The sequence below is a fragment of the Nansenia antarctica genome (genome assembly GCF_963989245.1).
Source record: "Nansenia antarctica genome assembly, chromosome: 6".
In the NCBI taxonomy this organism is placed as follows: domain Eukaryota; kingdom Metazoa; phylum Chordata; class Actinopteri; order Argentiniformes; family Microstomatidae; genus Nansenia; species Nansenia antarctica.
Window position 1 is genome coordinate 49,494,921 of NC_137676.1, and position 24,626 is coordinate 49,519,546.

Genomic DNA, 24,626 nt, shown 5'->3' on the forward strand with positions numbered 1-24,626 from the left:
GGAAATGCAGTGTGACTGGGTTTTGTGATTTGTGGATGTTACACATTTTGGGGATACAGAATGTTTACCTGCCACACTGTTTATTGCAAGTTGACATTAATATTTTTCTAACTGAGTACCAGGGGCTTTTTTTTATAAAGAATTCACAAATGTACATTTGATCGAAACGCCCCAGTTTGGGTTTCAACATTATAACATTTCTCAGAACCAGCATAGTGAAATGGCCTGTTCTACTGCTAATATTGATTTAAACAATTTAGCACAGTATCTCAGTGTCTTAAAATAAACCCTGTAGCTGCCATTGTATCTGATCTTGTAATTTTACTTATCAAATGTATGTCTTGATTTTAACATAGTAGTGTAAATATATTGTCCAATTCTTTGCGTTATTCTCCATCCAACACAGCACCTCGAGGCACCAAATAGGTATTTCCATCAGGGGTCTGCTGTAGAGAGTAATCTTCTATAGAGTAGGGCCGTCCGTCTTCATCCCGCAGCTGAGAGAACACCTCTGCATAGAGGTCTGTGAGGTGGCATTTGACAAGGGCCAGGTTCCTCTGGAACTCCAGCCTCTCCCGTGCTAGGTGCTCCCTCTGTACCTCGAGCTGGCCCAGCTCGCCTTCCAGATGAACAATGTTCTCCAACTTCCTTTTCCGGCAGTTCTGGGCTGCTACCTTGTTCTTCCCTCGTCTGCGGATGTCCCGCACCAGAGCTAGTTGGGCATCTGTAAGAGTGTACTGTGTCAGGAGCTCATTGAAGTCGTCCACTGGTAGGTTGATGATTTTTCCCAGAGGGAAAGGGATCTTCAAAGTCAGCGCACGTCTCTCGTCTCTACTCAGAGTAGAAGCAGCGCTCCCCTGTGGCTTCACATACAGTGAGCTCCCTCTGCTGGACACACCAGACCCATTGAGATGAAGGTCATTTAAAGCACTGGGTAGAACCTGCTGCTCTTTGAGAGACACTGGCTGCAGCAGATGAGCCTGTGTTTGCATTTGGGATACACTGGGTTGTACAGGGAAGTAAGAGGAATGTGGCCCGGAGTAAGGGTGGTTGGATTGCTGATAGTCCATGGAGTATAGGAGGTTAGCTCTTCTACCTTGCTCAAGCACACTCCCATCTATAAAGTTTAGACCCACCTCTGTGCCCTGATAAGTAGATATGCCTACGCCTGCTATGGCATCATCTGGAGAGGCCAGAGGTGGACTAGACCCCAGGGACAGACCAGAGTCAGACTCGAGATCGTCTATTGTGCGTGGATGTTTGCTTTGTCCATGACCAGCCCCTGACACTTGGTGATTAGGGCCTAGAGAGAGTCTGCCATGGTCTTTTCCCTCACCAACACTAACCAGGGTCACATGCTCCTGAAGGTTCATCTGAGATGACTGCAAAGGGTGAAGGCTCATCCGTGGTGACTGCAAAGGGTGGGGGGCGGGCAGCAGTCTGGGGTTCAGCTGAGCTCCAGGATGTCCGTACAGCGCCTCTGCGTTGGTGCCCAGACGTTGGCAGGCTGGCATGACTTCAGAGTAGGATCCCTCAAAAGCAGCAACAGGGTGTGTGTCACAACCAGAGGGGAGGGGCTCTGTATGAGACTGATCCATTCCAAAACCTCCAAGAGGTGCCATGGGTTCGATTGGGTGGTACTGAATAGTCTCATATGGGCCTTCATTTGGGACTTCAAACTCCTGAGAAGTAAAACACAACGGATCAATGACTGATGCTTTGTCAGGTATATGTTATGTTCACATGCAGTCTAAGCAGAGCTGTTTGTGTTTGTGTGTGTGTGCAGAGGTGCTTTGTGCCAGTTCTTGAAGAATTAATGAATAATCGAAGGGGAGTTCATAACTGGCTATAAGAAATGAAACTGCAGAATGGATTAGCTTGAGGGCCTCCTAATTCATAAGTCATCTGCTGGCCATAGAACATAGTTCACCCCCACCTTAGTGTGCCACCCATAGCTTATGCAGGTCTCTTAGGTGTGATCAGGTTTCATGTGGAAACAGATGGTCATTGTACTGTGCAGGGGGCTGCTCCCGACGTACAGCGCTTGCCCCCTCTCCCTGTCTCTTTATCCTGCCATCACTCAATTGGCCCATTGTTGTTCAGTTCACCTGAGTGTGTGAGTCAGTTTTGAGGTGGGAATACGCAGCATTGGATACAAATGTTTTAAAGATGTATATTTTTTTCCCATGAACTAGACATCCATGTATTTAGTTTTTCAGGATTATGGAAACCGTGCGTGCGTGCGTGCATGTTTCTCAGACATTATCTTTCATAAACTAACAACTCTAGTTTTATGTATAATTAAATGGCCACAGACGTGTGTATTGTACACAATAAGTTTTCAGTCCATTGATTACTCAGACTCCTACCTGTAGCTCTGTGATGGCCATCAGTTCCTGCCAAGCCAAGTCCATGTCTGCGTCCTGGGGGGCTCCATGTGACCGGGCTCCGGGGGCATTGGTGAGCATGGACACTCCCCCACAGAGCCGGCCAGGATGGGCCAATATCTGGAGATGGAGAACAACTTTGTTGCTGGAAATCAATCACCTCCAGTACTAGAAGAGGCTAATAGCATCTTTATTTCTCTCTCGTATGACAGAGCTCAATGGTCCACTACATCACATGCTTCCACAGACTCACCTCACAGTTTCTCCTCAATGGGAGCACATAGTTGGCGGCTGAACACATTCAGGACAGGGTCTTGTTGCTGGGAACTCTTCTGGAAGAGACAGATAATGTGCCAAATGTTATCAGCCAGTCAGCCATCAGACTGCATGTTGAACCATCAATTTGACAATGCAATGTCTAGGCTACTAAACGGAAATACACATCTTCAGCTCACCTAGATAAATAATGCATATTATTAATCCTTGTAGAGACCAAGTTTGATAATTTCATCTGTTAAAAACCCCCATTAATGTTAGACCATTGCACATACGGTACCAAAAATGCACACGCCAGAATGGTTGACCAGACCTGGTGAGGGTTTGGGTGCTATTCAGTGAACTACTGGGACATTAGAAGCACACAGAGTTCTATTGCGCTGGATCCCTCCTATCAGCTGTGCTGTGGTGCTGCTATGCCACTGATAAGACAATCTTCTCAGAGACAGCACGCTCACCAGCAAACGAAGGCTGGGGCTTGACCCGACCGCAGGCTTGTTATTGTTCTGTATGTAGCGGGAAGGCAATGCTTAACCCCTCTTCAGATACGTAGGCTCAGTAATGACAGTGAGCATACTAGTCATTCTCAATACGCATAGTGTCAAAGTATTAGATGAAGGCTCTGTCTATGACACCACCAACTACATCATTCAACGGTCATGGTTCTTAAAATACATTTGGTTTTAGTGATGTGCTATTAGAGAGTGGTGTGATACAGTATATGTTTAGGTCTGACTTTATAACAACCGATGAACAAAATGATTTACTGACTTTATTTATTCCTAATTGACTTGGTTTGCCTCCCAACACCATTCAATGATCTTATCTAAGCAGAAACAGCATCTCCTCTGTAATTTTGACAATTCCAAACAAACTATTGTCTGTGTTTCATCTGGATTTGCAAAGTGTTTTTTTTAATCAACGGTCACTGTGATATATTATATCATTTACAACATTGCATCTTTTCAGGTTACAAAACTTGCTGTCATTAATGATGTGATTATGCTGTTTATCTTTATGTTATCTTCACACAGGTTCCATGCATAACCTAACCAATATGGAGTTGTAACTCTCATATCCTGCTATAACCACTGTTGTGTTTGTGGTGGGGTTCCTCAGGCTGTTTCCTCTAATACTGGAGGGACAGCGTTGCTTGGCAAAGCAGTGCTCTTCTCATTGTGTGGACATTTTAAAAATCTATATTAAAACATACCTTTAAGCCTTGCTTTTCCATATTGTGCTTTTTAGTCCTTCTGTGTTGTCAGCGTTACACTTTTTGTTGTTTTTGTTTTATTGTCCTGCATTTATTTCCACAGTCCTAGCTTTATCTTTTTTTCGGTTTGCACCTCTATGGCTGTAACACTTATTATCTTCCATCGTTTTTCTTCTTCTTTCTTCTTTGATTGACTGTACTGTGGTCTAATTTGATTAACTGGACGGTAGACAACTTAAGAGGCCACACTGGAGAGAACACAGGCCTACTAAAAGTGAATAGTAAGGAGGGATCCATCAGCAGAAATGTTGAAAAGGAACACACTGTTGGACACCTTGCCCATGAACTATAGATGCTGTATTTACATTTCAAATTATCGTTTTTTTAATTGTATTTCCTGACATAAGAGGATTGTATTACACACTCACACAATTCATTCACAGGGAAGGAATCATTTGCATTGCTATGGCAACTCAGAGAAAGTGAGTTGAGAGAGAAGGAGTAACTCCACATACAAGTAGAGGTGATCTGTTAACAGTCATTGGTCAATGTGGAGGACAAATAAGGCATAGGCCTACTGTGAATTGTTCACCAACCTGAGTTACAGTAAAGGAATAGTTACAAGAAGAGCACAAGCCTATACATGGGATCAATAGTTTTCTACTTTAAATTGTCTGTTTGTTTTGGATTGTGTGCTCCTCATGATCTTGTGCTATAGTGTCCATCATGTTGTCAGCAGCAAGATATTAAACATGTTTTAACCTGAAAGATTTCTCACGTAATATTTGTTTGGTGACTAATTTAGAATGAGCTATGATATGGCACTTGATTGTTGATAGTTTGTTTAATTTAACAACATTGCTGTCTCTTAAACTTGCTATTGAGTTCACTGAGAATTATTGAGAACCTGCTTCGTATAAAGAAATGACAAAGTAACAAAGCAAAGAATAATTAATAAAAAATATCTGAATCTAAAGAAAAGATGTAGAAAATCTGTATATGGGAGTTGTGAAAAGAACATACCTGGGCAACATTCTCTGTGTCTTCAACAGGTGTTTGGGAGAGAAAAAATCTTCAGTTATAAAACATAATCCTGGTGGAGAAGTAATGAAGAAAGAACATAAAAACAGTTTCACTATGGTGTGGATGTCTGTTGATTTACCCACTTTTAACCGACTAACATAAGGAGTGCATGTGCTTTCACTGACACTCTCTCCCTTTTTCTTTCTTTCTCTCCCTCTCCCTCCCTCTCTCTCTCTCTCTCTCTCTCTCTCTCTCTCTCTCTCTCTCTCTCTCTCTCTCTCTCTCTCTCTCCCTCTCCCTCCCTCCCTCTCTCTCTCTCTCTCTCTCTCTCTCTCGCTCTCTCTCTGCTACACAGAAAGTTGCAGACATAAATGGGATGGGTTTGCAATGTAAGCAACCTTCCTGTAAGGCACCACACCACACGTTTTTGCACTCATGTATCCTTATTAAAACACTAGCACTCCAACCCCAAAATGTCCACACTTCCCACAAGAAAAAACACAAACAAAGGGTCTGTCGAACTCTAGAACAACCTTCCCATAAGGGCAATAGACACATAGATGTGAAAAATGAATGTTAACAAGTTCCTAGAATTACTTAAATTCCCAATAATGACCATAAACATACAAACTAATACGCTCATCCTTACTCACATCTAGCCAAGAAACACTTGTTTTCCACCTAAAACCATATGAACAATGTCTCCTAGAAATAATTTCAAAAGAATGGTATGAATAGTGTTATCTGGAGCACCTGGAGTTAAACCTGGCATTGCTGTGAGGGCCCTGTGCAAGCAGGGGTGGGTTGGAGGCTGGATTTAGACTTAGTTTAGTAGGGATGGAATGTACACCTCCAACAGGTAAGAAAGGCCACATTGTTCCTATATCTGGCAGAGCAACCACCAAGGGAAAGAGAGGAGCAGGGGGAGAATGGAGGGGAGCGTGTCTTACATAGCGAGTGACCATTAAAGTCCTTCTCCCCCAAAATACCCCCGTCTGCCCAAATTCAATACATTCTGAGTACATAAAGACAATTAACTATGTTCATGCAAATACATAGATATTTCAAACGCCTTATCAATTACACAAGGAATGTAACAGACATGGATAACGAAGCCATAACAGGATAAATGTATTGATTCATTAACAATATTATTAGACCAGATTGAGCACCCAAGTAGGTGTGTCACAACTATCTGCAGCTGTGATATTTAGATCCTTTATCATGTAAAAAACCCCCCATCTATTTAGAGGAATAACATGCAACATGTCATATGATAAACAAGCATTGGTTAATTGTAATTGCTTTGTAATTGCATAGTAATAGAGGTGACTTTTCCTTATTTGAGTTGTTTTGTTTTGTTAACACAAACCCTACAACTCTGTATACCATGCATTACCTAATTACTATTACAATGTACACACATACTGTATAGGGACAACTTAATGTGTTGCCAAAAACTGTAACACAAGTTAATCCTAAAGAAAGCACCAGCCATTTGAAAAAGTTATTTGTGCATATTACAATGACAGATCCTCTGTAAGCCACAGATAATTATGTTTTTGGGCCATTGTTCTAAGAAGGAAAATGTAGGTGGCTGACAGAGTCAAGAGGAGGTGGGTGTCTACCAGGAATCAGAGAAGGGACTTCCCAACTTCCCAAGTTCCTAGCAAACAGCCCCCTACTCACCCACCTCCAAAGGATGCCAGAGAGCAAGCTGTTATTACTGAGACCACAGTGGTTTAGAATCTGGCCGATGTTCCCAGCTGAACGCCCACTCTCTAACTTTGTTTATTTGCTACAATTGGTCTTTGACATCTTTTTACTTTTCAACTTGCTGTTCTTAACAAAGTGTCTCTTGCCCATTCTCCATTTTGGCGACATTACCCGTTCACTCTTTCACTTTCACATTCCCCTTCCTACCTGTTGCTCTCCAGGTGACACGGTCTTGTTGCTTCTATGTCTAGACTGATATGTGTTCTTCGCATGGCCGCTCTGAACACTGACCACATTCCTTCATGTATTCTTTTGACCCAACAAACAATGGGTCATAAACAGGGTTTTTATGTCACTACAGAAGAAGTTGGAGTTAGGTAAATCCAAATGTATGTTTATGTTCTTCCTCTGGTCCTCTATCATCATCATCATCATCATTCACTCATTTCACATTTTATGTCATGCTCTAACAACCAGAAAACAATCTGTATACAACATGTGCAGGAAAAAAAGAGTATTTGTTTCCTCTGGTTGTGGTCTTATGAAGGGAATATTTTCTGAGCCAGCTGCTGGGAAGGGAGGAAAAGGGAAACCAGGGTGGACAGAGAGTATTTATGTGTTTTCATCCAGCATCTCACTATCACTCTGTATACAGTATATACTGTACACTATGACAATACATATCTCTGATATACTACAGTCCAATTCCCAAATAATTATCATTGTCTGTTCAAGGTCTTAAACATTGCACATTAAACTCAAGATAGTGGTGACTGGCTGAATACAGTGTGTGTGTGTGTGTGTGTGTGTGTGTGTGTGTTTGTTACTTTCTAACAAGAGTGTATGCAGCATTGTGCAACGGTGTAAGGCAGGGAGGATGAAGGGACAATGTGATAGCATGGGCTGCTCCCCACTCCCCATCTCATGCCAAAAACCACAGCAGTTAGCAGCTCCCTTCATAAGCACCCAATGCTGCCTTTATCAGCACCCTGCAGAGCTTCCGCCACCCAACATCCTCCCTTCCCTCTGTCTTTCCCTCTCTCTGCCTCTGCACTTATGGTCCACCAACATCCATACATGCGCAAACACACATGCACGCACACACACACGCACACGCACACACACACACACACACACACACACACACACACACACACACGCACACACGCACACGCACACACACACACACACACACACACACACACACACACACACACAAACACACACCGCACATTTTTTTCCATATAATTCTTAATAATCAGAAAAATACATAATTGTGAAACATTATAATCTGTATATGGTATTATTGGTCATATTGAGACATTACCAATATATGCAGTGATACTGCACGTTCAGGTTCCTCATTAGCTGTTTTTCAGGTGTACCGCTTGGTAAGAGAGTTTGTTTTCTCATAATCTTCTAGAGCTGGTTTACCAGAGTATGAATCATATCAAAGAGAGAAGATTCTGTAGACAGTGACACAAATAAATATGATATGGAACAATAAGTTAATTGACAGACTTTTGTATCTTATGCCCCTCTTGATATATGCTAATGTAACTTACACTAACCCTAACCCTTACACTAACAGCCTCATCAACATGATGTGACCTAGACTACTTGTCTCAGACTCAGCATGAAGCACAGATCTTCCAAACAATGATTCTGGTTTGTACATAGTCTAACACTTAGATTGTCAGTTGTCTGCTTTTCAAAATCCTCTCATACCTAATAAATCCAGTAACGTAAAGGAGGACCACTGCTCGTACTGTGTCTTGACGTGTAATAGGTTCAACATCCTGTGATTGACATGGAAAATATCTGCCCACCTTTTGCATAGGAGGTGAATAACTACAACTAAAACGCTTCTATGCACTACAAGTAATGTGACTTTCTGAGAAACATTCAACTTTTCAACATTACAGGTCAAGGCTGCCTAGGGTTTCCTCTCAGACTTCAAGGGTAATTTCGAAATCTTAGTGGTAAAATTGTGAAAACCCATAGCTGCATTGCAAAATGTGTTGGTTAGCCACAGCCGGTTGCAAGTGCATTTTGATCTCTACCATATCTGTGATAGATATTTATTTGGAAGAATAGGCTACATTGTATTGAAGCCTATTGTATTGAATATATACTGTTTCATATATTAAATGACAACTTGCACTTTTGCCAATATAACAGCTACTGCTTTCACAAAAAAGTAAATGATTTATATCCATGCTGACCAAAATACAGTGCATGTACTGTAAACACTGATGTCATTTAAAAAGGGGTGGAATATAGAGGGGAAAACCCCATCAGCCTGAGTTTACAGATTGATGTTTCCCAGAAGAGGTGACCACGGTAATTAGGTTGGTTTAATGTGGGAGGATGCTTAAAAAAAACTTTTCATATGATGTGACTATACTCAGAAAGGCATGGGGATGTCTCTTAATCCACTGATGTAACACTGCAAATTCACTCAAAAGGTTATGGGCCAATGTTGAATCCAATGTTTTTCATGCAATGGTGCAGAGCATGTTCTGTCATCAAACAAGTTTGACTGTCAAGAGACTTTTTAATAGCCTATGTAGTAGGCCTATGTGGCTCTGTGGAATTACAGAGCAAGCAAGTGGCATACCACTGGCCACTGTGCTTGCTGGGAATAATACAACAGCTCCTCCCTGATTTTTGACTCTGCAGCCTATAGTCAGTCCTCCATCCAAAACTGACACATGATCGTAGGCTATGATTATACTCCATTTGACTACATGATGAATTAAGTGATTCTGAAGCAGATCCTATAACAAACCATCTGTTATATTACATCAATTTACATTTTTTTAAAATCAGAAATATAGTATTCAGTTTATTTACTCATATAAGTGGATATGATTTGAACAACATAATATTCTCTTTGGTACCCTCTGTACCACTGTAAACATTCGGGGGTTGTACGGTGATTTGATTGACACAACATCATCCAATGGGAGTCTAGCTTGAGATATTGCTAGCTACGTCATCAGACTGCTTGTCTAGGAAGATGGATTCTCCAGTGCTGGTAATGTTGTCATTTATCTAGCCTTTTCCTAGTGCTCTATCTATTATACGACTTGTACTGGAACTTGTAAACGACAGGACCACACAATCGTGAGATCGGAGGGCTTGCTGTCAGGCGGTTACGGATGTTGGGAAATAGCCTAACTAATAGATATCTACATATGTTCGCTAGCAAGCATACCACTGGCCACTTGCATGAGCCAGCTGGCTATCTAGCTGTGTCTAAAAGTATGAGGTCAAATCCTGTAATGACACTTTTCCGTGTCTTGACTAGCTACATAGTGATAGTTTGATTTCGCTGAGCTGGCAACAGTAGCTAAGATAACTACTTAGCCTGCTAATCTGAGATAGCTTGTTGGATTGATTGATTGATTAATTGATTTATTGATGATGAAATTGTCATACTGATGTAATAAAAAAGGGGGTTTATGTGACACTTTTGTGTATTGTTTGAAACAGGAACCATCGTTGTACACTGTGAAAGCAGTCCTCATCTTGGATAATGATGGAGACAGACTCTATGCAAAGGTATTCATGACCACTCAACCTAGCACTTTTTAATGCCAGATCCTTAGCTGATAAGCCTCTCTAAATCAACGACTTGATTAGCTCCTATGAACTTAATTTTTTATTTACAAGGAGGACAAAACTGGGATAATTGTATTCAGTGCACCTGACAAAAGACAGAAAGTCAGTGCAAAACGTGATGTTCTCTCTCTTCAAACTAAAAAACAGGTCAGAATTCTTGGTGTTATTCTAGACTCCGATCTAAACTTCAACAGCCACATAAACTAAATCAGCCTACTATCACCCGAATAACATAATAAGAATGAGACGTTTCATGTCCAAACAAGACCGTGAAAAGCGCATCAATTCATCAGAGCAACGCATCCGGGTACTTTGGCTCCCGTCATGTCCACGCCCCCTTTTGGGTGATAGAAGTGGAGAGGTTTGACTGGCGGTCAATGGAAATTTCTGGTCTTTGCTACTTTAATCCGATAAAATAAGAAAACCGTAGTGCTTTTTAGATATTAGGAGCACAAATCCGATGGCCAGTTAGGCAAACTATTATATAGTGTCGTTGCCGATCAATGATCGACGTCGTTATATAGAGAAAATTAATGAAATAGGGGTTGATTCATCAGAGCAGTCATACGTCATCTCCCTGTCATCAGGGATTTGTAGTTCTTCAGTTGATTTGCCGTGTAAATCCCCAGATGAGAGTGTTACATTAGTTTTCTTAAGATAGGATAATAAATAAATCTGTTCAATGGGCATTTGCCAAAGTAGCCTACTGTTAATCAGTATTTATCCTGTATGGTGTATATGAAGATGTTATGACGTTTTATCATGAATATAATGAACAGCAAGCTAGATCCAAAACTAGGGCCGGTGGAGGAGGGCAAGTGTCACATTGGACAGACTACCAAAACAGAAAAATAAAGTATCTTAACGACAGCAAAAGTGATGGATGTCAGAAATACATTACCTGGAGATTCAATAAGGTAGCCTACTTTTATATGACAGGATATGGGTTAGGGTTATATGACACCTGTAGCGAGATAGATAGATAGAGCCAAAAGTAAAAAGTCGCTGAGAGACGCAAGCAGGGTCTGGGCTGGTAATTGTATGACGCGCCAAACAATCCGCTGAGATGAAAAGTAAGTTTTAGAGCATTTATTGAATAGAACAATCAAATTTGGCGACGTACAAAAATAATCCATAAGCGATCAAAACCAGAAAAATAACAAACTATGCGTATAGAATATGCGTATAATGCGGTCAACAAAAATACATCGCTCCCCTCTCTCTCCACTACCGCCATGCAAGGTGCGCAGGTGCTTAAATTACCTTGCAATATCACCCCCCATAACCATATGACTTCTCAATACGGTGATCTAGGCAATAAACAAACAATCAAAGTAAACTCACAATAAACCCATTAGCCTGTTATACTAAATACCCCCTAAATCATATTCATACCTCCTACAACACCTCAGGCCTTTGGGTCGGGTGGTTCATCCACATGGATGGAGGCAGACTGAAAGGACACACATTCATTGCTTATTTCATAAATGTTCTCCATATAACGACGTCGATCATTGATCGACAACGACACTATATAATTGTTTGCCTGACTGGCCATCGGATTTGGGCAGTCTGGGGATTTACACAGCAAATCAAATGAAGAACTACAAATCCCTGATGACAGGGAGATGACGTATGACTGATCTGATGAATCAACCCCTATTTCATAAATGTTCTCTATATAACGACGTCGATCATTGATCGGCAACGACACTATATAATAGTTTGCCTAACTGGCCATCGGATTTGGGCTCCTAATATCTAAAAAGCACTACGGTTTTCTTATTTTATCGGATTAAAGTAGCGAAGACCAGAAATTCCCATTGACCGCCAGTCAAACTTCTACACTTCTATCACCCAAAAAGGGGCGTGATCATTCTGATGACAGGGAGATGACGTGCAATTGCTCTGATGAATGGTCTACTAACAGGCCTATCTAAAGGAGATGTTCATAAATTGCAGCTCATCCAAAACGCCCAGGGTCCTAACAAAAACAAAGAAGTTTGAACACATTACACCAATCCTAAAATCTCTATACTGGCTACCAGTCTCTCAGAGAATTGAATTCAAAGTACTCCTAATTGTATACTTAAAATCACAAAAATGGTCTCTTGGAACAAAATACATATCAGATCTCCTCCCACCCTATATTCCAGCAAGGCCCCTAAGGTCAGCTGAGACTAATCAGCTAATCATTCCAAGAGTGAAAACAAAACACGGTGCAGCAGCTTTTAGGCTGCATTTACACTGCAGATCGTAATGCCTAGTTCTGATTTAGTCCTATATCTGTTTTTTTGAACACCTGCTTACACCTACTTTTTCAAATGACCCATATCTGATACCTGTGCTTACACTGGTAACACTTGGAATGACCCACATGCGTATATCGAAAACTAAAGTAAACAGACAGCCGGAAATCCCTTTTATATTATAATATAAAGCCATTGCTTTCCGAAGTATGTTTAGAGGTCTACAAAATATTGCACACATTTTAAGGCGGAGAAGAAAGAGCACTTCACTGTTGAAGTGAGTGAAACTCACGTCAAACGTCATCAAAATGCGAAGACCGTCGGTCGTATTTTCAATGACGTGCAAATCAGAATTAAGCAATATCACACGAGAGGGAGTGTGTTATACTGAATATCAGCACGGCTGTGATTCGGTCGTAGGTACGAGGCCGCCAGGCCGAGGTCGTGTGTTATATTCAGTATAACACACAACCTCGAGTGTGATATTGCTTTTATACAACAGTTCTACAGCGCAATTTATTAGTTAACAGTAATAAGTGACAACAGATTATGATTTGTTTGTTTATTTAATCATTTATTTTGGCTCCGTCAAGAAAAAATAGTTCCTCAACGGGACTGTTCAACTAGCGAAGTTTCCCACAGAAGTGGGGGAAAAAACGTCAGATCAGATATATAAACGGGTTATTTTGATAAACCGGATACATTTTGTGAATATATATGGTTACTTTCTCGCCTGAAAACATATTAAAACTTCATAAAATGATATATTAACACTTGTAGAGCCAAATTACAGCTTTTGGCCAATGGCGGCCAAAATTGAGGATTTAAAAACGGAGAGTTTTGCTTTGCGCGCTGATTGGCTAATGTCTTCTTAGTAACACTGTAGTCTAATTAACGGTAATTTAACACCTGTGCGGCGGAGTGCTACATATAGTTAAAAGTCCCAGTGCTGTTATACTATATATCGTAACTCATGGAATGCCTCTTGTCCAATCAAATTACTTGGTCGGAACTAACTGTTGTATAATTGAGCATTATATGCGACCTGCTTGCTTAGACCGCAGTCGAAATGACACATATCCGATTCGTATCTGATTGAGGCCGGCATGAGAATGAGGCCTGAAAAAAAAAGACAACATTGCTACTTGTAGCCTAAATACGAGAGTGCCGGAGCGCTCATTTGCAATGACGACCTGGCCAAGAGGCAAAACAGAGGCAATATATACAGTACATAAAACAAGTTATTTTAAAAGCAGGTGCAGTGATCAGAGACTATATCTAGTAATGAGTTTTTAAAAGAAGATAACGAGATGATGGTATTCATATAAACGCTCAATCTTTAACTTTATTTCACATAGGTATTCACATATTAGTATAGAAAATTAAAAAATACAATACGAGGACAACAACACAAATATAATCAGGTTGACACAGTCTACTATATAGATATATAAGCAGGGAAATGTTTGGATCTTTGAAGGGCAATATGAAGCGCGTATTGCACTGTTCAGCATATTCATTATAGCTAACCCTTACTGCATGAGTCGTTGTATTATTCCTTCTCGTGAAATACAGTAGCCATGGTCTACACAACATGGCTACGGTGTACCGGCATCATTCACTATCATTGTCACATTCTTATATCATGTTTTTTATATCATGTTCTTCATATCATGTTCTTCATATCATGGTTTTTATATCATCTGTGTGTGAATATGCAGCTCGGAGTAGATACAGTACAAAGCTGACAGTAACACCAATGGGACACAGGTCCTACTCCTCCCCCACTCCCCACTCCCCACACCCCACACCCTGCCGTGTTTACACTTTGGCATTCTATTCAGTCCCTAGCATAAGGCCAGGATAGACAATAGTATAGTCTATCCTGGCCCTATGCCAGTTCCCCAAAATTGCTTTTGACATCCTCTGGGTACCGTTTCCCCGATGGCAGTAGTTCGAACAGTTTCCGTTTTTTAATCTTGAGCTGGACTTTAGCAGGCAGAATATGCTACAGCCACCCCACTCACCACTCCCTGAGCACAGTCTTCAGAGCTCGGCGTTCTATTCATATGGTAAATGTTGTACTGGCGAGGTGTTGAATAGCTATCACCTATCAATTTCAATGGTAGTGAATAGACAGACTGAGTTTTTCGATAGCAGCTGACAGACTGAGTTTTGCCATGCCGCATTGATGCAGTAATTTGTGCAAAAGGAGCCCCGACCAATAATTGAGAGCATAAACATACTTTTCAAAGCACAAATCTATGTTTTTATTGCGCAAGCTTTTAGTCTTTCATAGACCTTCTTCAGGCATGCATATGAAAGACTGAAAGCTTGCGCAATAAAAACATTGATTTTTGGACAGTTTTGAGTGTGTGGATGCTGCTTCTTTTCATTAGGCAACATTTGATACTCTTCGGCTCCAGCACCTCAATTAAATCTGATTACGGATGAGCGGTGGCATTTTCACTATTATGAAACTGAAAAAAAACAACGTCAAGGCATTGATTTGTTCAGCTCAACAAATCCCGGGGGGCTACGATGAAAAATGACATACTGTATCCCCATGTTCCTTAGGGAACATAGCAAAACATGAATAGAGTCGCTATACCTTTCCGTTCGGACGTGGTGGAGCGGGGAGAAACCTGATGTTTCTAAGACGATCAATAATATCACAGCACTAGTTCGGAAAAAAATCCAGACTCGCTCCTCTCAGGAGACCACTAATTGTAAATAATAATCGACAGATAGGCACAGATAACTGCTATATTATATATTATAGTATTACTATATATAGCCTAATGCACACACATGCACACACCTTGAAAGTGGGCCTCACAAACAAGCCCACTGCCTCTCATTGTCTCTGGGACTTCCACTCCATCATGTAAATGGCACACAGAAGTATGTGCTCCTGTGCGACAATTCAAGTTTCAAGTTTATTCATTCAGTCATTATACCAAATACAATTATATAATGTAGCCTAATCAAAAAACAAACAAAACATGCACACAAAGCGCAAGGTCTTTTTCCTTTCTTTTTCTCCTCCCAACAAGCTGCTAAATGAAAATATTCAGCCATTCCGTATAATCACAACAACCGCTGTGAGCCATTGCCCGGGCTGACAGTCCAACCCCTTTCACACATACGAGCCTTCCCAGGAAATTGCATGGAATTTACCTGGTAAGGTGTATCTGTGAATGCGATTTACAGGGAAATTCGCTCAGGCATTTTCCCTGGTCAGGACCTTGTGTGATTCCATGTAATTTACCGGGAAGGCTTAGGTGTGAACAGAAGCCTGAACATTGCCTGGTCCCGCACGTAAAGGGTTACTTATGTGACGCAAGACGTTTTCACGTGGAACAAGTTAACCAATCACAGCGAGTAGTTTCTCACTTGGTACTTTTGGTTTGCTCCGCTGATGTTACAGAGTTGGCTAGTTAACTCACATCACAAGTACTGATGAATATAATTCCACAACTGGATACTACTTCATTTCCAATCATTGTTAGCTAGCTTGCTTACTTATCAAATGTACATTTTGTGATATAGACGCATTACGGAGCACACACACCATCTCCTCCCACAGCTGTCATGCGTCGTGCAGTCAGCAGGGAGAGAGCCCGCAGCACAGAGCGCATAAGAACTGCCCCAGACCCCGAATATCGCTACCAAATATAATTCCACAACTGGATACTACTTCATTTCCAATAATAGTTAGCTATCTTACTTAGTTAGCTAGATTACTTATCAAATGCACATTTGTGATATGTTTCTTGCTGTTAAATTAATGTGAAAAAAAAGAAAGAAGCTAAAATAGCCTTATCTTATCATGTACAAGTGTGGACATTGAGATAGTAATTAGCCATGATTTACACCATACAGACATATCATATTGATTGTACATTTCCATTTTTGATTTGACTTGTCTCTGGCAAATACATATGTTGCATTCTAATAAGAGGACTTTTGAACGGGGACACTCTGAGCGCACTGCCATCAGCTCGGAGCAGCGGAGGCGGGCTAATGGACAGGAGGCGCCCTCTAGGGGCTAATGGACAGGAGGCGCCCTCTAGGGGCTAATGGACAGGAGGCGCCCTCTAGGGGCTAATGGACAGGAGGCGCCCTCTAGGGGCTAATGGACAGGAGGCGCCCTCTAGAGATCATTGCCTCTCAGTAACAGATGCTCATTGTCTAGAATACGGGATCATTTGACATTGAGGCCGTGCTAAAAGTAGGCGAAACAGCCTTTGCGCTTCCAGTGTTAATGCTGTATGTAAAGCACTTTGAATTGCCCCTGTTGTATGAAATGTGCTATGCAAATAAACTTGCCTGGCCTAGCGTGTGCTATGATGTGGTCAGTTTAAAAATAATAATAATAATTGTAGAATATGCAACCTGTATATGTGTAAAGTGAGTTTAGAAGCAGCATCCAATTTGATCTTATAGGCCTAACACACTGCTTTTGTCAACTATTGCTTGCTCACAGTATTACGATGACACATACCCGACAGTGAAGGAACAGAAAGCCTTTGAGAAGAATATCTTCAACAAAACACATCGGACTGACAGTAAGAGATGCTTTTGAATCGACATACTTCTCTTGTCTGCCGTTTTCCTTCCTGTAATTAGGACTATTGTTCATTGTCATGTTTCTGTGCACATTCAGGTGAGATCGCTTTGCTAGAGGGCCTCACAGTGGTCTACAGGAGCAACATAGATCTCTTCTTTTATGTGATTGGAAGTTCGCATGAAAATGAGGTGATCATAAAGCGCCTGGTTATTTCTCTGATTTCATTTCAGCATACCGTGCCTTGCTCTCACCCCTTGTCTCTGTGTTTCTTCCCCAGTTGATGTTAATGGCTGTTTTAAATTGTCTGTTTGACTCTCTCAGCCAAATGTTGAGGTGAGACGCCTAAAACTTACAGAACATCTTTTATCAAGTCTTCTTTAAGTAAAAGGTACTACTAAATAGGTAATAAATCCTCTTTTTTTATTATTATTTTATTTTTTAAATCTCTGTAGGAAGAATGTTGAGAGGAGAGCCTTACTTGAGAATATGGAGGGTCTCTTTCTGGCTGTGGACGAAATTGTGGATGGGGGGTGAGCTCTTTAACAGATAATTCTGATCAAATCCTAATTTAGGTAGTAATTTAGTATATTGAATATGAATGACCATGGTGTTAATATGCACTATTTGGCATGTTTTAACCTGTGTTGCAAAACTAAAAGCAATCCTATTACATTGCTATGATATCACTGATCTGAAGGGAGAAAAATATTGCCATCAAACAGCATAGTATTAATCTTAAATCAGGAAAGTAAACTTATGCATGAAGTGATGAATGATGATCATGTATTGTTGTATGTTGTGTTTGTGAAACAGCTCTGCTATAAACCAGTTGAGGTCTGGTGTGGTTCCCTGTCTTTGTACAGTGTGTGAGCCTCTCTTTGTTGTCTCCTACAGAGTGATCCTGGAGAGTGATCCTCAGCAAGTGGTCCACCGCGTGGCTCTAAGGGTAAGGAGCTCCTCTCTTCTCCACTCCTCGAGGAAACAAATGAACTGTGTTCAACGGTGTTCAACAGTGTTCATTTGTGAAGTGTTCTCAGTGTGGATGTTTGTCCAGGACCTAAAACCAATTTCTCTTCTCTCCTGCAGGGGGAAGATGTGCCTTTAACAGAACAGACTGTCACACAGGTGAGAGAAATTTGACAATTTTTTCCCCAGTGTACTACGTGAAGTGTTGATGCTCCATTGCGTTATCGACTATGCACTATGCTAGAAGCTTAGAGCTGTGCGACAGGGCTTTTTAAATATCTTCTCACACTTTGGAATCACTCACTATTCCTACTGTGTTGCTTCCATATCTGGGCATCACCGTCTTATTCTATATGCATGTGTAGCACATGATTGCTAATTATTGGCTGGCGCGGTGGTAGCCAGCGGTGGTTCCCGTGTGTGTGTGTGGCTGGTGAGGACTGTGCTTTCCCCCTGATTAATGTTCTCATTTAAGAGGCCCGTGACAGGCTGCCGCCATCCCTTCTGTGCCCGTGATTAATGGCTGTCCCCCTTCCTCATACTTTATGGTTATGGTTTGCCTTTCGTTCAAGGAATTAAGATGATTAATTAATTCCTGCATATTTTCCTTTACTGGCATTACTCATCTTCCTTCCCGTATAAAAAACTTTTGTTTAAGTGTAATTTCCTCTGTTTTGGTTGATATCGGTTTCCTTCCTTTTCCTAAAACTTGCCAGTCCTCTCCTGCAACCATCAAGGTGGTATTTGTACTGTACATTACATGTTTTTTTTTGTATCTTACTTGTGAAAATTGGCAAAGCATAAACGTACAGTGAAGGCTGGTGGCAAACATATATTGGCATGTTTACTTGCATGTTTACTCGTGTTGGTATGATCTGCTTCTAATGGTTGGTTTTCCTTTCCAGGTGCTGCAGTCTGCAAAAGAACAAATCAAATGGTCTCTGCTCCGATAGAACCGATTCAACAACCCACTACAAATACCACCATCCTTGCTCCTTTCTCTGTGACGTCATCTCTCCTTCGATCCTCGCAACTCCTCCAATTAGGGCTGTGAAGAGTATAGAGGCTCATATGAGCACATTCTCAATGATGGTTTTGAATAGTTTTGCCTATTTGAAACTATTGTTGGTCTTGAACAGGTGTGTTACCATTAAAAGGGTGATTTGGATATGATCGTGTAAATGTCAGCTAGAATTCTGGTTGTATCAGGAAGTCTCCTTTTATAATATCTTGATGACCCTCATCTCTACCTTAAACATTCCATTGTCCTAATTGTAGATCAGGAAATATTGTTAGTCACTGTTTATCTTCAGAATACTCTATGAACCTGTCTACAGTATGTAAACATGATGTGAATGTCCTGATGTAGTATTTATGTAATATAAGATGCACTGTACACAACTGTTTGTCCTGTTACTGTATGGGGAATACTTATTGTGCCCTTCCCATTTACAGATCATTAGTCATCACATATTTTGAATAAATGCATTTCTTCTAGACTGAAGATGGATCTACTATGACTGTTCGTGTGTCTCTTCTAAATATATTGCCCTCTATCACAGTCTCACGCATACAAAGCTGACCAAAATCCCCCATTTTATAGATGGAGATTCAGGGGAGCTGAAGCTGAAATAGCAACTGCAAAAGGTGCTCTTTCCATGTAGAACTAATTTCTACATTAACAGACTGTAAGTCAGCTTCTACATGTCCTGTTTCCTTAGTTGCAGGGTTCCTTTACCAGACCATGTACTCTTTGTACCCCCAAGAACATGCTGATAGTTAGGGACTCAGCTGTAACAAGGGCTCCATCTCCTGGTAGATGCATCAAAGCACAATGCAATAACTAAAAGTACATTTTAGTTACCGGTATGCTAACATGCTTTGTGTTGAACTAGGTCATGTCTAATTAAGTTTTCCTCATTACTTTTTCCTCAAGATACTTCATGGTAATCATTCAGCAGATACCTATCTATGTCAAATCAAGCCAAAAAATGAGTTGTGTGCTTCCATGTGTATTTCTTTCTGAAACACCCCCCACCCCATCCCACCTCACACTCATTTCAATGCAAATGAAGGATGTCCTCCAGAGAAATTGATGTGAGAATAGGCACTAGATCATGTAGATACCTTGGAGTAATGTCTGCCGCAGGAGTGGTAGTGATCTAGTCCTGTTTCGTAATGGCTGCATTCCTCTTATTGCATCCATTACCGATGTAGCTGAGATTTTGACTTTGGGTCCAAATATCAAAATGTTTTTTTGTTTTCAAAAATGGTTGTATAGCCTATTGTACTACTGTGTTGTACTATATACTTGGATAACATTTGGAAATGTTCAGTGGGGTCGAAAATTTAACAATTTGTAGCAGACTGAGGTGCATGTATCAAATCTTATGGGAACCATCTTAGAGCAGCCTTTGTTTGTTGACTCCTCCATAGATATTCCCCAGTGTCTTCTTCACCCCAGCAGGTTCAGACATGTGTCTAGGAGAAGGACAGGAGCCACACTACTGCTACTGCTAGTAAACAGTGGTTGCAAACAGCACATATTCTCCCCATAGCCCCTTCCTTTTCTTCTCTGTCTGCTCTGTCTTAAATAATGATTTGGCTCAGATATCAAAGGGGGAGAGAGATAAAGGGAGAGCTCAGCTATTGAGCTGCTCATATCCTAGAGCAGCCAGTGGAGTTTGATCACTCACACACAGACCTGATTAAGAAGTGAAAGACAGGGGGAACAAAGATTTGGCACAAAGATCATAATCACAGCATCCTAGCTCAGCAGGGGAGATTTGTATTAACTGAAACCCCCTCCTCGCCCTCAAATATTCATTAATATGACTAATTGAGAAATGTACCGGTAGTACTCCTGTCTCAAAGAGGATATTGTGGTAGCTTTTTCCTTATTGCTAGTAAACACAGGAGAATGAATCAGAAGCTTAGGCTGTTTATTCTTAAAGTAACAATGAGATCAAGACTAGAGTTTGCAAAGCGTAGATGGTCAGGATAATGATCTGATGATATTCACAATTGCACAGTGTTATATAGAGATATATAGTCACTCCCATGTTGACCTGACCCTTGGATGTTCATACACCAGGCTTTTATAGTGTAATGAAAGCAGATGAAAAGAATGACGATTCACTTGAGAAATTGCAGTTTTCTGCAAGTAAGAATTTCCACTACAATATCATAGATAATGTTACAACATATTTATATCCAGGATTCCTCTATAGGCTACTACCCTGTTTTTTTTAGTTTGGTAGCAATCACAAAATGTTGAAGTGTAAGTCTGTAAAGTGTGAATTACAGTCTGTCCCTGCAGCAGGGACCCTGCCAGAGAGATTCTTCTTCCATTCTTCTGGCAGACCTTCTGGCAGACCTCCAGTCCCCTTTAATTGTTTCACTAGCAAAGCCACTCAGTTGCTATTCTCTGTTCAAATGTTTACAGAGATACCGGTAAAGGTAGATTAGTGTTATCAATGCTTGGGATGTATTTTTTCACATAATTAGGATAAAGCAATGGTATTATTTAGCTTTTATCAAACCGATCTATTGATACAAAAAGCAGCCTTTATGTCCCAGTGTGTCATATAGGGGTGTGTGTGTGTGTGTGTGTGTGAAGGTTAAAGAGGACGAGGTTAGCACGACTAGACAGCAGTAAGTGATTAGATGAGATCCCACACCGAGACAACTGCAGGGGACAGAGAGGGTTCAAATGGATCCCACCCAAGGTGCCTGCCGTCCCCTCACTTCTCATCCAGATATTGTTGCGCTGGCACCTTCGGGCAGTCTTGACTTGCTTTCATCCGCTAATTACAGTTGCACCGTCGTAAAATGCCAGAAAGGTAATTTATATTAATTATACAGAAATGAGTATAACAGTCTGAAACGCCACAGCTTGACACGCTGTACATAACATGCTGTAAAATTGTCAGAGGCGTGTGGGCTAGAGCCTTGTAATTGATCGATGCATACAGTGAAAGAGTGTCTCTGTGTGTGTGTGTGTGTGTGTGTGTGTGTGTGTGTGTGTCTGTGTGCGTGTGTGTGTGTGTGTGTGTGTGTGTGTGTCAGAGTGTGTAAGTAAGAGTCAATAAATTATCATCATCTGCAGGCTTACAGAGACTTAATGTCATAGAGTAGGTGCCTGAACTCCTTGTCAATGGCCTGCTTCAGCTAAAGCCTGGCAAGAACAACAATGGTATGAGGTCCATCTCTCCACACAAGCAAATATTTAAACAAAAGGACATGATTATCACTGGAGCAAGGCTTGCACTAGACATTTGTGGCTCTTACGTGTTTGTGTGAAAGGAGAATTATGCTGCAAAATAGGCACGTGTGAGCTGCATTCACTCATTCTGGCTGAATGTAACCAATCCTAAATGAATCAGAAGAGAGGATGTGTGAGAGTGATACAGCGGGTGATAGAGGTGTGTTTATGCAGAGGTGTGAGCTAGGAGTGTGGCAGTGTGGAGGAGGGGGTAGTAAACAGGACTGTGTCTGTGAAGGTGTGGGCCCAGGGCTGGTCGCCTCACTTCAACACCATGTCTGCAGCCTGACGTGCTTTATGGCCACGCTCGTCCACACAGGGGCTGTTTATGGATTCCCATAGAATAGAAAATCATTGCCGCTCTGTGGAAAGGCAAGCCAAAAACAACAGCACCACCACATCACATTTGTCTGCCCTCAGCTGTAACTCAACATGCAATTTATGTTTCTACAGAAAATTATTGTATTCATAGTAATGACATAAGATGACTATAAATCCTGATGCTAATATTTAATTCCATGTTGATGTATTTATTAGCTACCTCCAATTTGGTGTGTGAGAAAATACCATAGCTATGTTGGGATAAAGCCATTAAATAACAAACTTTTTGCAAACCTATGCTATTCATTCATCCATAGCATTCCATTATTTGTATACCCTGAATATATATTTAACTCTGATAGGTTAATGAATACATTATGAAGGGTGTTGTTATTAGAGAAAATATTCCACCTAATACTGAATGTTACCCTGCCATTCCCCTATACAATCTGCGGTTTACTTGAGCGTTGTATTATACCAGGAACATGGGGTCCTCAGTGATACATGTGAACATCTAGTCCTCACTATTCAGTGAGGGGCTGTTGTTGTTTTTTTCAATCTCTCTGACTGATTTACAAGCAGAGTGAAATCCCTCCCGATCCAGGCCTGGGTCCTGCTGTGCTGTGTTCCAGTGCCCTGCCCAGACAACAGCTCTTCATTTGGACCCGGAGAGCCTGAGCACATCTGGTCAGCTGTGAGCACACAGCTTCACCAACAGCCCCTGCAACCCCAACAGCCCCTGCCCCTATCGCTCCACGATAGAATTATAATTCTATGGCGCTCAAAGCCTTTCAGCCTCCAGTCCAGGCGCCTGCTACTGACCATGCTGTTTCATGCCTATTGGGGGTCAGTGGGTTAGTGCTGTTATGAAACACTCAACAACAGAAATCTACAGTAGTGACGATGCAAGAGGGTCTAGAATTCCCATCACTCATTTTCACTGTAGACAGTCAACATCAGACAGCCATGGTGGCAGTAAATGTTTATGAGTGTTTCTCCTGATGGTATTCAACTTAAATGCATCCCTCAGGGGGACATTTGTGTTCCCTCTTTTGTGGTCGTGTTTAGTCTAGTTTTTACTCAATTAAATTCCTCTGTGTGCTGTCTCTAAACTCCTTCATTTTACTACGCTATGTGGCTTTTTTAACGTGGCCAAAGAATGAGGGAGAATGATGTTTTATTCTGTGGCATACCTCTGAGCCACTGCCTCCTCCTTCTGTCATCTATTCTTTCTCTCTCTCTCACTTTCTCCTCTCTCTCCCCACGGATTCCCCAACCACACCACAACGCCGTTAACAGACCCCTGACAGATTTACCGCCATCGTCTTTCCATTGGCCGCCAGGATGACAGCGGTGATTTAAGGCCATCTTCTCATTGGCCCAGACATGACAGGCGAATTTATGGCTGCGCTGTGATTTGACGCCTGCTGCCTTTGAAGTGAGTTACAGCTCTGTCGCTTATAGGACACAGAAATGGTGTCAGGTTTCAATCGTAAAATCGTATCCCTGAAGGGAGGTGGCGCTGGTGTGTAACACTCCTGACGTCATGAGAGGAGGAGAGATCTACTACTAGAGTCACAGAGAAAGAGGGCAATGGAAAAGAAAGCAGAGGTAGCCTGTGATCTAAAGTCCTATAGTCTCATACTACTGCAGCTTTATCTTCTGTATTTCATGAATAGACCATTTTTGTTGAGTTTTTGTTATCTTGTACCACTAAATTGTTCAATTAAAATAATATATTTTGTGTCTTGTTAAACTGTACCAAATGGGGCTGCCTCAAATGTTTGTCTTAGTTCACCATCTAAATGAGGATCAGATGACAGTGCCACTATGAAATAACATGAAATTAGTCTACTGTCGCATAAATCTCAGGCCTGTGGTTGTGTGTGTGTGTGTGTGTGTGTGTGTGTTTCTATAGTCCCTGACCAGAGAACATCTCTCTTTCTCCCACTTTAAAGATGAGTAGTGTGTGTGAGTGTCTCCACTTTCTTTGAACTATCCCTTCACCCAT

General features: G+C 41.3%; 2 protein-coding genes across 2 annotated transcripts; one reads left to right on the plus strand and one right to left on the minus strand.

Annotated features, from left to right (window-relative positions):
• Positions 1-90: 90 nt before the first annotated feature.
• On the minus strand, positions 91-5,031 carry nfe2 (nuclear factor, erythroid 2). The gene is made up of 4 exons (XM_080534603.1): positions 4,900-5,031; positions 2,641-2,719; positions 2,370-2,507; positions 91-1,682 (listed from the first exon to the last, which is right to left on the minus strand). The coding sequence occupies exons 2-4, from the start codon at positions 2,686-2,688 to the stop codon at positions 387-389; spliced, it is 1,482 nt and encodes a 493-aa protein (XP_080390729.1). The 5' UTR covers positions 2,689-2,719; positions 4,900-5,031; the 3' UTR covers positions 91-386.
• Positions 5,032-9,637: 4,606 nt separating this feature from the next.
• Positions 9,638-19,128, plus strand: copz1 (COPI coat complex subunit zeta 1; the record flags this gene model as incomplete). Its single annotated transcript, XM_080533994.1, has 9 exons — positions 9,638-9,655; positions 10,114-10,182; positions 16,981-17,062; positions 17,161-17,252; positions 17,342-17,397; positions 17,517-17,594; positions 17,959-18,010; positions 18,151-18,189; positions 18,936-19,128. The coding sequence occupies 9 exons, from the start codon at positions 9,638-9,640 to the stop codon at positions 18,981-18,983; spliced, it is 534 nt and encodes a 177-aa protein (XP_080390120.1). The 3' UTR covers positions 18,984-19,128.
• Positions 19,129-24,626: the final 5,498 nt, after the last annotated feature.